The following is a 15,019-nucleotide window of genomic DNA, read 5'->3' on the forward strand; positions in this document are numbered from 1 at the left end:
ATAAACCAGTCGGAGAACACTTTAATCTCTCTGGTCACGCAATCACAGACATGAAGGTCGCTATCTTAAAACAAAAAAACTTCAAATCCAGACTCCAGCGAGAAACTGCTGAATTGGAATTCATTTGCAAATTGGATACTATTAATTTAGGCTTAAATAGAGACTGGGAGTGGCTAAGTCATTATGCAAGGTAGCCTGTTTCCTCTTGTTTTTTCCTACCACCCTCCCCCCCCCCCCCCGATGTTCTGGTTTAACTTGGATTTAAACTTGGAGAGTGGTCAGTTTGGATGAGCTATTACCAGCAGGAGAGTGAGTTTGTGTGTGTATGGGGGTGGGGGGGATGTGAGAAAACCTGGATTTGTGCAGGAAATAGCCCGACTTGATTATGTAAAGAGTTGTCACTTTGGATGGGCTAGCACCAGCAGGAGAGTGAATTTGTGTGGGGGGGTGGAGGGTGAGAAAACCTGGATTTGTGCTGGAAATGGCCCACCTGATGATCACTTTAGATAAGCTATTACCAGCAGGACAGTGGGGTGGGAGGAGGTATTGTTTCATATTCTCTGTGTATATATAAAGTCTGCTGCAGTTTCCACGGTATGCATCTGATGAAGTGAGCTGTAGCTCACGAAAGCTCATGCTCAAATAAATTGGTTAGTCTAAGGTGCCACAAGTACTCCTTTTCTTTTTGCGAATACAGACTAACACGGCTGTTACTCTGAAACTTATCAGTTTAATGCTAACATTATTCCTACCAATTCAGCTGTCATAGTGGCTACAAAATGAAGTATTCTTTTGATTTCTCAACTCCAGTCTCAGGGATGCAAAAGGCTGCTCCCATCTTCCTGTTTTTTCATCTTTAGATCCGTCAGTATATATTCAGCGGTAATGACTATTTATCATATATAAACTCCTAAACTTTTATCTGTCATATGGGACAACTTTCTCTTTTCTAGTCCTCTTTCACTTAACTCTTACGTGCATTTAAACCCTATGAGCATGAGGAAGTATATTGAGTCAGGCTGCATTTTGTCCATCTAATTCCCAACATTCCTTGTATATTTTTCCAGTATTCTTATCTTCGCTATTTCCCTTGACTTCAGACCAGACTGTCAGATCTAACACTTTCATTCTTAAATTGACAGACATTTGTCCAGTAACTACCTGGATTATTACACACAGTAGTGTCATTAGAAATGCACCACATGCAATTCATAGTTCTTACTCAGTCTGTTGGGCTCTCCCATTTGTATGGACAGGGTCTCCTCTCTTAAAACTCAGGAGTCAGCGAGGAGTCACAGGTGCACTAGATCCCATTCCTCTTAAAAGGGCCAGTTACAATTTTCCCCCCTAATTTTATTCTGACTGTGTTAGCAGCCTGAATTCAAACAAGTAAAAGAGGTAGTTCGATGTTGAACTTTGGTTGTGGGTACTGTGGTAGAGGCTGAATTTTGCCATGATACAGCCTTAAAAATAGCCACCCCAAAACTAAAACTCCTTTCTCTGTGTTAAATGTCCTCCCTCTCCTTCAATTTCTCCTGTAAAACCCATGACTCTTGTTTAATAAAATAGTATGATCTCCTTAGTTCTCTTCTACCACATCGCAACCACTTCTTTCATATTTTGTATTGTATTTTTGTCTGTTAGATTTCAGCACTTCAGAATAGGGGCTATTTGATCTTAAAAGTAACACTGTCTGAATATATTTGTCATGTTTAAGTAACAGCTAACATTACTATAACTGAAAGAAAAATGGCTTTAGATTTGCTTTGTGTATAGTCAATTTCACTGTTTCACAGACATAGTCTATTAAATAGGTTTATGTTTCACAATGCAATTGACTAGCACAAAGCCCTGTGGCCAACTGGCATCTCATTAACTTTTTAGTTAGATATTAGATCACACTGCAGGATTAGAATCTTAGTCCTTCCACTCACCCCCCTTTTTTTTAAAAAAAAAAGGGAAAATAACTTGAGATTGTAAAACTACCAAAGCTAGCAGGAGGCGTTAGGCATTGATGTAGCACCTGAAACTGTTTTAACTTCATTTTTGAAGTCAGTGCCATCATGTGTGTGGTGCTCTGTTCACCATTGCAGAAATTACTGGAATTTTATTTGGAAAAAATGTGTGTGAATAAGTTCTCTGAAGTTTTTCTTTTTGCACTATATTTTGAGCTTATGCAAATATTACCAATCTTTAGTTCCATAAATTGGAGACTTCTTTTTGATTAATTTCCAGATTTTTTTGGTGTATTACTTCTGCAAACTGATCTTTCATACCACAAAAAAGTTTAAAAATGAACCAAACACTTATTAGTTCCAAACATAAGCAGAGCAACAGTTTATAAACACTAGCTGCTATTATAGATCTGCATACACATCGTATCTTAAGATCCAGTGTAAACTTTGTGGTATGTTTCTGTGCATTGACTTATTTATTTGTTTTGGGAATTATAAAGGACTGATTTATGAGTTCTGTCCACTTCTATGAATTATCTGGAATTTAGATTCTGGATGCAAACTTACATTTGTGGACCATTTCATATTGATGTTCTTAATTTACAGTCAAGAATACTGAGATCTGTTTTTATCTTAAGTTTCTGACTTGTACAGATATGTTAAGTATTTTATGAACATCTGTCTGAATTATTTTTCTAGCTAGGAACGGTTTCATGTAGTTTAGTTATGGCTGTATAGAAACCAGACATAAAAATGGTTTTGCTTGAGTCTACTTTAAAATTAAATCTGTTAGTTTTTCCTTGTATATTCTGCAAAAAACGTGGGCACTATGCTGCCAGTTAATTTTTCCCTCCCACTGACTTCTGACCAGTGGCAAATGCTGTTCATACCATAAGTCACTAGAGAGCCTAGAAAGAGAACAAAATGTCATATGAGTTTTAACTGCCTACTAAACAAACTACTATACCACTTCTTTTGTTCCCCCCTCCTGGCAACTAAACAGCCTTACAGAGAAGTCCTTTAAAATATGCTTAGTTCTTGAGAACATCTAGTTTTGTGTTTGATGTAAAAGTTGACAAAACTTGCACTACTATAATTCAATATGTCCATTGCTGCTGTTATCAAACATGTCTGTTTTGTATCCATGACTTAAGTTACAAAAGATTAAATTATTTTATAATTTAAAATAACCTGCTGAAAAACATAACCATCTCCTCCAATAGTTTCTGATGATTATTCAGTTTATGCAGAATCATACTTTGGGAATCTTCATTGTGTAATATAAGTAAGCAGATTGATGTACTGTGCAACACCTCCAATATAATCAGTCAAATGTAATGAGATGTTTAATTTGGTTTTGGAAGTTAAGGTTGGGTCAGACCATCCACACCAGTACTTTGTTTGTTTGTTTTGTTCGTTCTCACTCAGCATATTTCTAAAATTTACCTGTAAACAATTTCATCTCTTCTGTTTAAAAACTGAGCACTCTTCAGGCACTATACTTTTATATAAAATTATTAAAACTGATATACAGACTACCATATGAAAATGAGAGAGTCTGTTTTATCTTTTTAAATGACATCCTATACTAACACATAATCAACTCATTTTCCAATTACTAGTAGCCACAGTATCAGGCTATCCTATTGGAAAATATGGGTACTGGTCTCATTTTCACATTTTAAAATCAACTCTTAAATGTAATACGCATATAATAGAGTATTAGTATTTTCAAACTGATCACTGTAATATGCTGAACATAGAATACGTATAAACAAATTCATTGGGAAATGATACTATATAAAATCTTAAGAACAGATGGTATCATCTAACAGGCATACCATTATTTCTTGAGCTTTTGTGGTACTGCTAATACATTGTAAGAGCTCACAAAAATTCTCTAAAAAGAGCTTTAAAAAGTATTTCATGAGCTTATAAGTAGAATCTCATCAGAATTTTTTTCCTTTTGAACTTCAAAGTCTCTACTGAGCATGCTGAACAGAAGATTCATTTAGAAGTGGATGAGAGAAAATTTACATTTAAATGCTTAGCGCATGCTAATAAACCCACACTATTTTAGTATTCTACTCTCCAACAAGGACAACTAGCAAAAGCCAGTTAAATGATTGAAGATGCCTGAAGACTTCAATTTAACTTCACTTTTTTTAGTTAAGAAATTATTCAAGTTAATTGTTTGTGTTCAGATCCATGTATATTTTGCCCATTATGTTTGGAACAAATATAAACTGTTATGCTAGTTAAAAATCTTGTTAAACATGCCTCTCTAAATATGCTATTGAACTACCAGCATACAGATGCGTATATACTTTAATTGCTAAATAGTAACGCCAATTAGTCTTTGATTTATTTTGCAATATGAATTTTTCAAGTCCTTTCCTTGCTTCCATAGAAGTTATTTTGGCATTTTAATAGAAATGTAGGGCTTGAGAGGTCATCTAATCTAGCCTCCTGCATTTTGGCAGGACCAAGTATACCCAGACCACTGGTGGGCAGTCTGCGGCCCATCAGGGTAATCTGCGGCAGGCCACCAGACAGTTTGTTTACATTTTCACGGCTGCCTGCAGCTCCCAGTGGCTGCGGAACAGTAAACCTGCGGGTGGCCATGCAAATGTAAACAAACTGTCTTGCGGCCCGCCAGCGGATTACCGTGATGGGCCGCAGGTTGCCCACCACTGACCTAGACTATCCTTGACAGGTGTTCGTCTAATCTGTTCTTAAAAATGTCTAGTGACAAGGATTCCACAGCCTCCATTGGAAGCTTATTTCAGTGTTTAACTATCCTTAGCGTCAGGGTTAGATTAATGCAGGGGCTAAAGGGGGCCTTGCAGGCTTGTGGGCCAGATGCGGCCTGCGGCTTCTTTTCATGCAGCCCGCTGCAGGCCGGAGACCGGTCCCCAAGCCTTGTCGCATGACACCCCTCCCTGGACCTGGAGCTGCAAGGGCTGGCTCGCTGATGTGCCCTTGCGGCCCCTAGGTTAGGGGCGTTCAGGGAATCTCTGCGTGCTGTCCCCATTGGCCAGGTACCGCAGCCATTCGGAGCTGCGGTGGTGGTGCCTGCGGGCATGCACAGCGGACGGCATGCAGACATGCCAGCCACCTCGGGGAGCAGAGCAGCACAGCGCAGAGCCGTGGCAGGCAGAAATCCTGCCTTAGCCCTGCTGCACCGCCGCCCGAAGTAAGTGCCGCCTGGCTGGAGCCTGCACCCCACATCCCCCTCCCGCACTCCAATCCCCAGCCCTGAGCCCAGTCTCCCAGTGCAAACCGCCAGGGGCCCCACAAAATCTAATAGCCCTGGGCCCACAGGAGAGTTAATCCTGCCCTGCTTAGCATTTCAAAGATTTCCGTAATATCTACCCTAAACCTCCCTCGGTGCAGATTAAGCTGATTACATCTTGTTCTATCTTCAGTAGACATGGAGAACAATTGATCACTGTCTTCTTTATAACAGCCCTTAACCTATTGGAAGACTGTTATCAAATCCTCCCTTAGGCTTCTTTTTTCAAGTCTAAACATGCCCCATAGTTTCCTCATAGGCCAGGTTTTCTTGACATTTTATCATTTTTGTTGCTCTCCTCTAGACTTTCTCTAATTTAACTACCTCTTTCTTAAAGCATGGCACCCAGAACTGGAGACAGTACTCACGCTGAGGCCTCACCACTACCAAGTAAAGTTGGACATATACCTCCCTTGTTTTATATCTGATACTGCTGTTAAACTCTGGAGTTATATTAGCCATTTTCACAACTGTATCACATTATTGGCTCGTATTCAGTTTGTGATTTACTATAACCCTCAGATCCTTTTCTGCAGTACTACTGCCTAGCCAGTAATTCTCTGTTTTGTGCATTTGATTTTTCCAAATACTTTGCACTTGTCTCAATTGAATTTCATCTTGTTAACTTCAGATCCATTCTCCTATTTATCAAAAGTTACAAGATTACTCTCCCCTCCGTTATCCAAGTCATTAATGAGAATATTGAAAAGTACCAGACCCAGCACAGACCCCTGTGTGATCCCACTGGATATATTCTCCTCCCTCCCCCCCCAACCCTTTGACAGCAAACCAGTGATAACTATTCTTTGAATATATTCTTTCAAAGAGTTGTGTATACGCCCCTTATAGTAATTTCATCTAAGCCAGCCTTCTCAACTGGGAGTTCACGGCCTCCTGGGGGGTCTATGAGATGGTTTCAGGGGGTCCACGAGCCCTGGAGCCCTACAGAGCTGAAGTCCTGAGCCCATGGGCAGAGTTGGAAGGAGCACGGAGGATGTGCCCCCCCCCCAACTGCACTGCCTTAACCAGAGTGGGACAGTCCCAGGGGCAGTTCCACCCTCCCACTTCTGCCTCTCCCCTGCCCCCCCTGAACAGGTCGCATCCCCAGGCTAGAAGCCAGTGTGGGGCAGCTGGTGCCAGGGAGTGGTCTTGTCTGCTGCTGGTGCTTGGGACTGCAGCCAGCTCCCAGCCCCGTTTCACCGTTTGTGCCGCTGGTAAGAGCTGCCTGGGTGGGGGACCTAGATCTGGCTGGTAGAACCCTTGGGGAGCAGCAACTCCCTGCGCCCTGAGCTACGCCCCCTGATCTCACACACCCTCTAGCTCATGTAGACAGCCCCTACTACCCCTCTCCCTGCACCCTGAGTTATATCCCGGCTTGCACACCATCCCTAGCTACTTCCTGCCTGAACCCTGAGCGGTTTTTGAACTTTATGAGCTGAGCCACCCCTCCCTCCCCCTGCAACACACTGGGTGGTCTGCTGAGGTGAGTCGGGGGTGAGGTGACCGACCCTCCCTCCCTACTGTGCATAGCTGACTCCATGAAATAGAAGTCAAACTATGCCTATGGAGGCCCTGCCCAGTGCCCCACAGGGCAGAAGCCCTGAGCCCCAGCAACCTGCAAGTCTAAAACCCTGAGGGACACCCCCCACCCCGGTGTCTGAAGCTCGGAGCCCCGAGGCTGCCCTCCACTTGACCCTGGAGTTTTTCTAGTGGGGGGGAGGGGAGACTCAGAAAGAAAAAGGTCAAGAATCCCTGCTCTAGACCACATTTGACTATTTTGCTTATGAGAATGTCATGAGGGATTGTGTCAAAAGCCTTACTAGAATAAAGATCGATTCTGTCTACTACTTCCCCCCTTCTCCCCTCTCCACTAGGCCAGTAACACTTTCAAAGAAGGAAATTAGGTTGGTTTGACATGACCTGAACATTTTCAGGCCCTGTCAACTTGAATTAATCTAACTTATCTAAATAGTCTTTAAACCTGTCCTTTCCCTGTTCTGGCTTGTGTTTCTTTCCCCCCTCGTTGTTAAGCCTCTGGCCACAGTTAACCTTTTTATTGAAGACTGAAGGAAAACGGGCATTAAACATCTCAGTTTTCTTGATGTCCTCCATTATTAGTTCTCCTTCTCAGCTAGGTAGTAGACCAGGGGTCGGCAACCTATGGCACGTGTGCCAAAGACGGCACGCGAGCCGATTTTTAATAGCATGCTGCTGCCTGCCAGGTCCCAGCCGCTGGCCCCGCTCAGCCCGCTGTTGAACCCAGGCCGGGACCCCGGTAGGCAGCAGTGTGCCATTAAAAATCCTGCCTGCCCCGACCCGCTCTTCTCCGCCTCCCCCCGCGGGGGCAGGGTGAAGAAGCTTGGTCCTGCCGGCTGCTGCTGCAGGGCAGGCGAGCTCCCCCCTCCGCCGCCTCTTCCCCTAGCGTGCGGGGTTCCTGACCCGCCTCCTTTCCCTCCCTGCCTCCCGTCAGCTGATGGCCCTGGCTGGGGAGGGAGAGAAGTGGAACTGCAGCGCACTTGCTACTCTGGGGAGGAGGCGGAGAAGAAGTGGGGATAGGGTCTTGGGGAAGGGGGGTGGAATTGGCATATCCCCTCCAGCCCCCTGCCGTGAGCCGCTCTGCACAGGGGCCTGGGAGCACCCCATGACCCTAGCTCCCTGCCCTGACCCCTGCAGCCCCTCCCACACACCCCAGCCCCCTGCCCTGACCCCTGCACCCCCCTCACACACTCCTAGCCCTCTGCCCTGACCCCTGCACCCCCCATGACCCCAGCCCTCTGCCCTGACCCCTGGAGCCCCCTCACACACTCTCAGACCTCTGCCCTGACCCATGCACCCTCACACACCCCAGCCTCTTGCCCTGACCCCTGCACTCCCCCATGACCCCAGCCCTGGCTCCAGAACCCCCCACACATACCCAGCCCCCCCACCCCATGCCCTGACTCTTGCACCCCCCACATTTCCACCACCACCCTGAGCACCAAACGGGAGCTCCTGCACCCCACCCCTCCACATTCCCACCTGCACCCCTCGCACCAAATGGGAGCTGCCCTGGTAAGCACTCCACACCCAAACCTCCTGCCTCAATCCTGAGCCCCCTCCCTCATTCTAGCTCCTGGCCAGACCCTACACCCCAACCCCCAGCCTGATCCTTCACCCTGTGCTCAGTGCAGAGAGAGAGGAAGAGAATGGGCTAGAACCAGGGAGAAGGTAGGTACCCACTCTGTGTGGGCAGGACCAGGATCCCAGACTGGCAGCAGGCTGAGCCGCTCAGCCCACTGCTGGTCTGGGGTCCCGGCCGCCAGCCCCGCTCAGCCCGCTGCCGGTCTTGGGTTCTGGCTGCCGGCCACTTGCAGGCCCCACTCAGCCTGCTGCTGGCCTCGGTGAACCTTAACCATGGCGAACACACCATTAAAAATCTTTGTAACCTTTTAATAAAGATACAGACAAGGAAAAATAGTTCAGGCATTTGAAATATAAAGTATTAAGTAAGGCTTTCATTTTAACGTCCCTTGTTCCCTTTTCCTTTTGCTGGAGAGTTTCTAGAAGGAAAAATCCCTGTGTGACAGTTGCTTAGATGGTAATAATTGTTCTTTTTGGGGGGGGGGGGGGAGTAGTTGAAATTTGAGCGGTTATTGCTATTGTTTTAAAGTCCAGTTCTGTTTCCTAAAAAACAAAATAAGACAAAAAAAAAGGCGAGGGAAAACAAGATATAAAATGTGGCTTCTGTCTGGTGTTAACTCTCACGTGCCATCTTAAACTGCCGGAAAAATTCAGACATGACACACAGTTTTATTAGCCACATTGGGACCAGGCAAACTTGTACCAACATTGGGCTTTTCAGGGCATTGCTATAATCTGTCTCTTTGGTCACAGGCTCACAGCAGTGTTGCAAAATATGCATTTTTGGCCAGCCTGACCAGACGCTCCTTCAGTAAAAGGCAAAAGGAGAGAGATAGGAAAGAAGAAATAATGTGAGGAAGGAGAACACATGAAGAGGGTGGGACAGGGTCACTGACAGTCTAATATCCCAGGTGGTATTTGGGATTTAGCTAGAGCCTGTGGCAGTATTATCTGGGTCCATCTCTCTGGCCTGGCCTGGTCAATATATTTCTCATGATCAGGACGGTGAAGGCCGAGTAGTGTCATGGTGGATTCTAGGTTCCCAGGAGATGGCTGGGATGGCAGCTATTATGAATAACTGCAATCTTCCTCTGTTTTCCATGTCAGAGATCATCTCCCCATCCAACCGCTACGCTTAGGAGGCTCATCGATTTCCCCTTGAGAGGCAAAGCTGATTTCAGCATTACCGATAAGTGAGGATGTGATTAGGTCACGGATTCTGTGATTTTAACAGCCCTCCCTGACTTCTTCGGCTTCAGCCATGCAGCTGTCATCTCCAGTGGCGGCAGTCAGCCCCTCTCGCGCCCCCACGCCTCCTCCCCAGACTGGATGCAGGCTTCCATGAATTTTTGTTTAGTGCCCGCGACATGTCCATAACTTTTACTAAAAATAACTGTGACAAAATCTTACCCTTACCTATAATCAACTATGGTCTCGCCGATAAGTGATCACCTTACAAGAAAAAATATGAAGGCAAGGTACATGCCATAAATCCTATCTATGCACTGCTTAATATTTTTTTTTTGTATGAGGAGGGAAAAATGGAATAGAATATTTGTGACTTGTTTCGTTGAGTACAGTATTGCTTTTTCATTTATCTAACAAATTACATTTTGTTTATTTAGCTCTAATCAAGATATCTAACAGTTTTATGATAGGAAGACATAGCATGTCCATGTCTGCCAGCTATACAGTTAAGAGAACAATCTTTGGCTTTACCTAAAAAATTAAATATTATCGGCATGAAATGTATCGCTTGAATAAGATTTTATTTGTTGATTATTAGTCTCTGATTTTGACTGTTGTGGGATGTAGGAGATGGTGATGTAATAACACAATGGGTCACTTAAATAAGTTCTCATGGGTCCCCTTAAGCAGTAGCTTTATGTTGCATCCAAGATGCTGTGAAGTCAAGTTCAATAACATATGCGCTTCTTTTTGAATGTTTACCAGAATCTTAGAAATCTGTAATTCTCTAAAATTGTATGTGTTCAAATGTAGAGATTAATAACTAATAAGCTTTGGGCTCTTGTAGTATCTTTGTGAATCATGCATTTAATTTGGGTAGATTTTTATTACTTGAATACACTTCATATATAATGGGTGGTAACCCTGTAATTTGTTCTAGTTTCCTGTCAGGGTTTATACAGACTGCTCTCTTGTTTCCTGGGATAACTTTTTGACTGTTCAAGTCACATGAAAGTGTTGACTGCTTTTCCGTGTCTGGAACAGCTTGTGACTGTTTACTGGAAAAAGAAGCAGCTACATTGTAAAAATGTGCAGCATAATAGCTCTGAATAGCTTAATCGTATACACTGACATAGAAAAAGCATCTCTTAAGATGTGGATTTGGCTAAAGCAAAATGTTTCCTGGTATTAGACCGATAAATTTTTTCCCTGTATTTAGCTAGTTTCCTCTATTTTATGGAGCTTTCGATGCTTTGCACCCTTCTTCATATTATTTAATATAGCCACTGAATAACAAGTGTTAAAGGTTAAGTGTCTTAATATGAAACGCCAGGGTAAAGGTTTAGGATCCCACTATTAAAAAATATAGACTTGCACTAAGGCCCTTGAAAACTCCATCTGTTAAAGGTTAACTGCACTGCAAGCTTTCACATTGATTTAAAAAAAAAAACGCACAACTTAAAAATACTTTTTAAAAAATGGTTGACAGCATACTGAGCCCTGACCATTTGCATACTGAGTATTTTGAATAGCTAGATAACCAAACTCCTAGGTCAAAACTCATTTGACTCGAAGTGGGTTTTAAATTGCGGGAGGGGGTATTTGAGGGTTTGGGGAGCTTTCACTGCTGTCAAAAGGTCTGACGTACTTCCATCATAAAAAGTAAGGCAGAAGAAAGAATTTTCTGAAATAGATGAATATTAAAATGTCTCTGCACAAATGTGAGGAGGGAGGAAGCAACGAGGACTAGATATGATGAAGATTACCTAGTGGGCATATCCCAAATGTTGGTTGGTTCTCATTAGTAAAATGAGAGGTGTTTTACAAATGCATGGGGGCACTAATGACGATAAAAAGGTCCATTAATAAAAGAGCGAAACAATAAGCTGACTCTCAGCTTATTGAACTGCTTCATAAAAAGACACATTTACAAAGTCGTATAACAAGAAAATTATAAAACTGAAGCCTGAACAACTGTAAGGAATGAACACTGTGTTTAAAAAAATAAAATCCAGTTGACAGAACAGTAAAGGAATACCATACATGAAAATTTTTAGCATGTATTAATCAGCCATTCTGAATGATATGTTTCTTTGAGTATTAAGGGAAATAGTGTATTTGGTTCTGGGCACCACATTGTTCGGGAAATACTGGTACATTGGATAGCTTCAGAGAAGAGCAACTAAATTATAAAGGCCCTGGAAGGTTTCACTTATGAGGAAAGACCCACAAATGTTTGGTTAAGAGACTAATACAGGCAGGGGGTTTAGCAGGGAACATCGCGTAAAGTATACAAAGGTTGTTAGCATCAACGGTGGAAAGGAATTTTAATGTGGTATTTGGTGGTACTTTACAAGAAAATATAAAGTATACAATTTGGGGATTATGTTGATGGTATATCAGGAAAAACATCTTGACAGTAAGATGTATTAGCTTGTGGAATAGTTTCTTGGAAGCACTGAAATGTTATAATGTTCCCAAGTGATAAGTACATTGGGAAGAATATTGGAAAATGTGCTGACCAGGGAGCTGGACTGTGGGTGACCCAATAAGGTCTCTTGGCATGTCTGACTCTGTAAATGATTTCTGCTGCCATTTATCTGTAATCTATTACAGATTACAGATTATATTATGGTAAAGTCTTCTGGGCACCCAGAGCCCAAGGTGCTGAGCACCATCAGGTCCCCGTCAGGTCTGGCAATTGGAGATGACCTTGCAGAATTAAGCCCTAGATGAGCAAGTTAGTCTTCATCACTAGTCAATCAGTCGTATGCACTATTTAATATTTTAATAACAAAATATTTAAACTGTTATAAACTTAAATTTCCATATGCATGCTCTTGTTACCTGTGGCAGCCAACAACAGAAGTGTTATAACAATACAAGTGGCTCCTTTGATATGGAAGAGAACTTTGTTTATATGTGGAGATTCAGAAAATAACAGATTGCACATCCTGAAGGAAAATGGGGGAAGCTGTACGTAGGCTAAAAGAAAAGGAGTACTTGTGGCACCTTAGAGACTAACAAATTTATTTGAGCATAAGCTTTCGTGAGCTACAGCTCACTTCATCGGATGTATGTAGGCTGTAATTTAGCTTCCAGGAACTTCAATTCCAGATACTAATAGGTAGATTTATCGGAGGGGAGCTATGAAGGCTTTTTGAATATAGCTTTCAATATGATTGGCATCTGTGTGTTCCTCTTGTTTAAAGCATAGTTTCTCCTAGACTATTCTTTGTACTTGAGAGACTTCTATCTGGGAAGAATCCTGAATGAATTTAAATATATGCATTTTAAGTAGCCTCTTTTACCAAAGGAACATTTTAGTCTCATGAATCAGCCGGTCAGTAGAAGCTCTGAAAAGGAGAGTGATATTTTTGAGTGTATTTTTTACAACTCGTGTGTCATCTTTCATGGATTTACTCTGAATATTAGTCTAAATATCCAAGTACTAATCAGAGATAATTAGATGTGCAAATGAGGATTTGGTTGATAATCAAGTTGGCTTTCTGATGATTGATTCTGAAATTTGGGATCCTGCAGGTTCACAAAAGAACTGTAATATAATTTAAACAGTACAGGTTTTAGAAACATACTGACATATAATACATACCATACATTTTAGCTGAGGCTTTTTAAACAAATTAATTATTCTTAATCATTTTCCATTTTAAGCTGTCATTGCTTTAAAACAAAAACACTTCAGTGGTGGCATATCACAATTTTCATGGACCTGTAGACTCATGACTCAGGAGTGTGGTTTTGTTTTGTTTTTTTAATTATTTCCTAATTCTCTTTCTTTCTGTACTATTATAAGTGGTGGTTCAATGAAAAGGTCACAGTTCTGTTTTCCACTGATCAGCTTTCATGTTAAAATCCAAGTTAGTATGCTTTCTGACCTACCATTTGAAAATAAAGTTTATGGGGAACACCTTACTTGAAATCACCAACTTGCAATGTTTCTATCTTTAAAGAGATTTAAATAGCTTACTCTTTTTTTTTTTTTGGTTTTGTTTTAGGTGAAATTGTGGTAAATGAAGTCAATTTTGTGAGAAAATGTATTGCAACAGATACAAGTCAGTATGATCTCTGGGGGAAATTGGTTTGCAGTAACTTCAAGATTTCATTTATTACGGATGATCCCATGCCACTTCAGGTTTGTTTCTCTCAATTGATACATCATGATTCATGATGAATAGGATTAATAAAATAGATTTGGTTAAACCACAATAAATTCCTCAAGTAATTGAGAGGTCTAGCCTCATTTTATAAAACAAAGGAAGTTCAAATATCCATCCTGAATTATTGGTATGCCAATCCTTAATTTGTCCTATTGTATCTACAGATCGTAAGTTTTTGACATCAGAGTATTATTTTCCATGTCATTTGAACTATGGTATCAAAGCAGTTAATGATGGAAGTACAGCGAGCTACTGTTTGCAGGAGGGTGTTTTGGGAAGTGCTGTTAAAAAGCCAAACACTTTACTATTCGTTGGAAAATATAATGGAACACCTTACTGAATTCTGAGAATTCCAAGATTCCTTTATGTAGATATAAGCACCAATTCAGCAAAGTCTTTAATATGTGCCCAACTCCTATTGAAGTCAGTAAGGGAGAGGACAAGATACTAGTGAAATGATCATATTTAGTATAGAGGCAGCAATATATAACAATTAAGGCTGGTTGTTCATAACAACAGAAAAGGGAAAGGGCATGGCAAAACATGCAAAAGTCATAACCTTAGTTTAATTTGTAAATATCTTGGCAAAGAATATTTTTAATACAATAAAGGTTGTTGAAACTGAGTTATCATTTATACTTTTTTTTCAATAAAAATTTCGTAATCATTTACAACTTTTTTTAAAGTACTCAGTTGCCTGACTGGACGTGTATTTAACTACATTAGTGAAAATACATGAAGGAGTCTTGCTCAGTAGTGACTAGTGGGGTGACAAAGGCCATGGCTTTTATGACAAAGCAAATTTATTGTATTCATATTTTGTGGCATGGAAATCATAGCTGTAACAGCCTTAAAGTTTAATATAATTCTATTCCATGATATTCAGTGTCTTAGTTTTGGAGACCAGTAATATATAAGGCTCCAAAGGCATATTACTTTTAAATTAATTTGTTAAATTAGCATTATGTTTCCTTATCAAATGCATTTTTTGCCTCTCTCTTCTTCTGCGGTCATTTTTCTCATTCTTTCCTACAAAAAGGCACAATACAGTATTTTAGATTGAAGTGATCTGATAATATTTCTCTGCTCTCTTCAAGTGGTCTGAGTTTAAACTAAATTTGTAAACTATAAAAATTACACTCCTTTGCATGCTTATACTCTTTGTCGCTCCTACCATTGTAAAATAGTATGTGACAATAGTAGCAGATGGCTAATTGCAGCATATATAATTATGTTTTGGGCTCAGTGTACTGTTTCTGAAGTTTTCAACCTGGGGTCTG

The 15,019-nt window shown here is 41.5% G+C and overlaps 1 protein-coding gene across 2 annotated transcripts in view; it reads left to right on the forward strand.

Moving 5' to 3' along the window:
* The window catches only part of MTMR10 (myotubularin related protein 10), a 69,454-nt gene that overhangs the window by 18,826 nt on the left and 35,609 nt on the right, over positions 1–15,019 (forward strand). For both annotated transcript variants that reach the window (XM_048868237.2, XM_048868238.2), the window contains exon 3: positions 13,578–13,714. In XM_048868237.2, the coding sequence (XP_048724194.1) occupies positions 13,578–13,714 (137 nt within the window). The remainder of the gene's footprint in view (positions 1–13,577; positions 13,715–15,019) is intronic.

The sequence above is a fragment of the Caretta caretta genome, chromosome 10 (genome assembly GCF_965140235.1).
Source record: "Caretta caretta isolate rCarCar2 chromosome 10, rCarCar1.hap1, whole genome shotgun sequence".
In the NCBI taxonomy this organism is placed as follows: Eukaryota; Metazoa; Chordata; order Testudines; family Cheloniidae; genus Caretta; species Caretta caretta.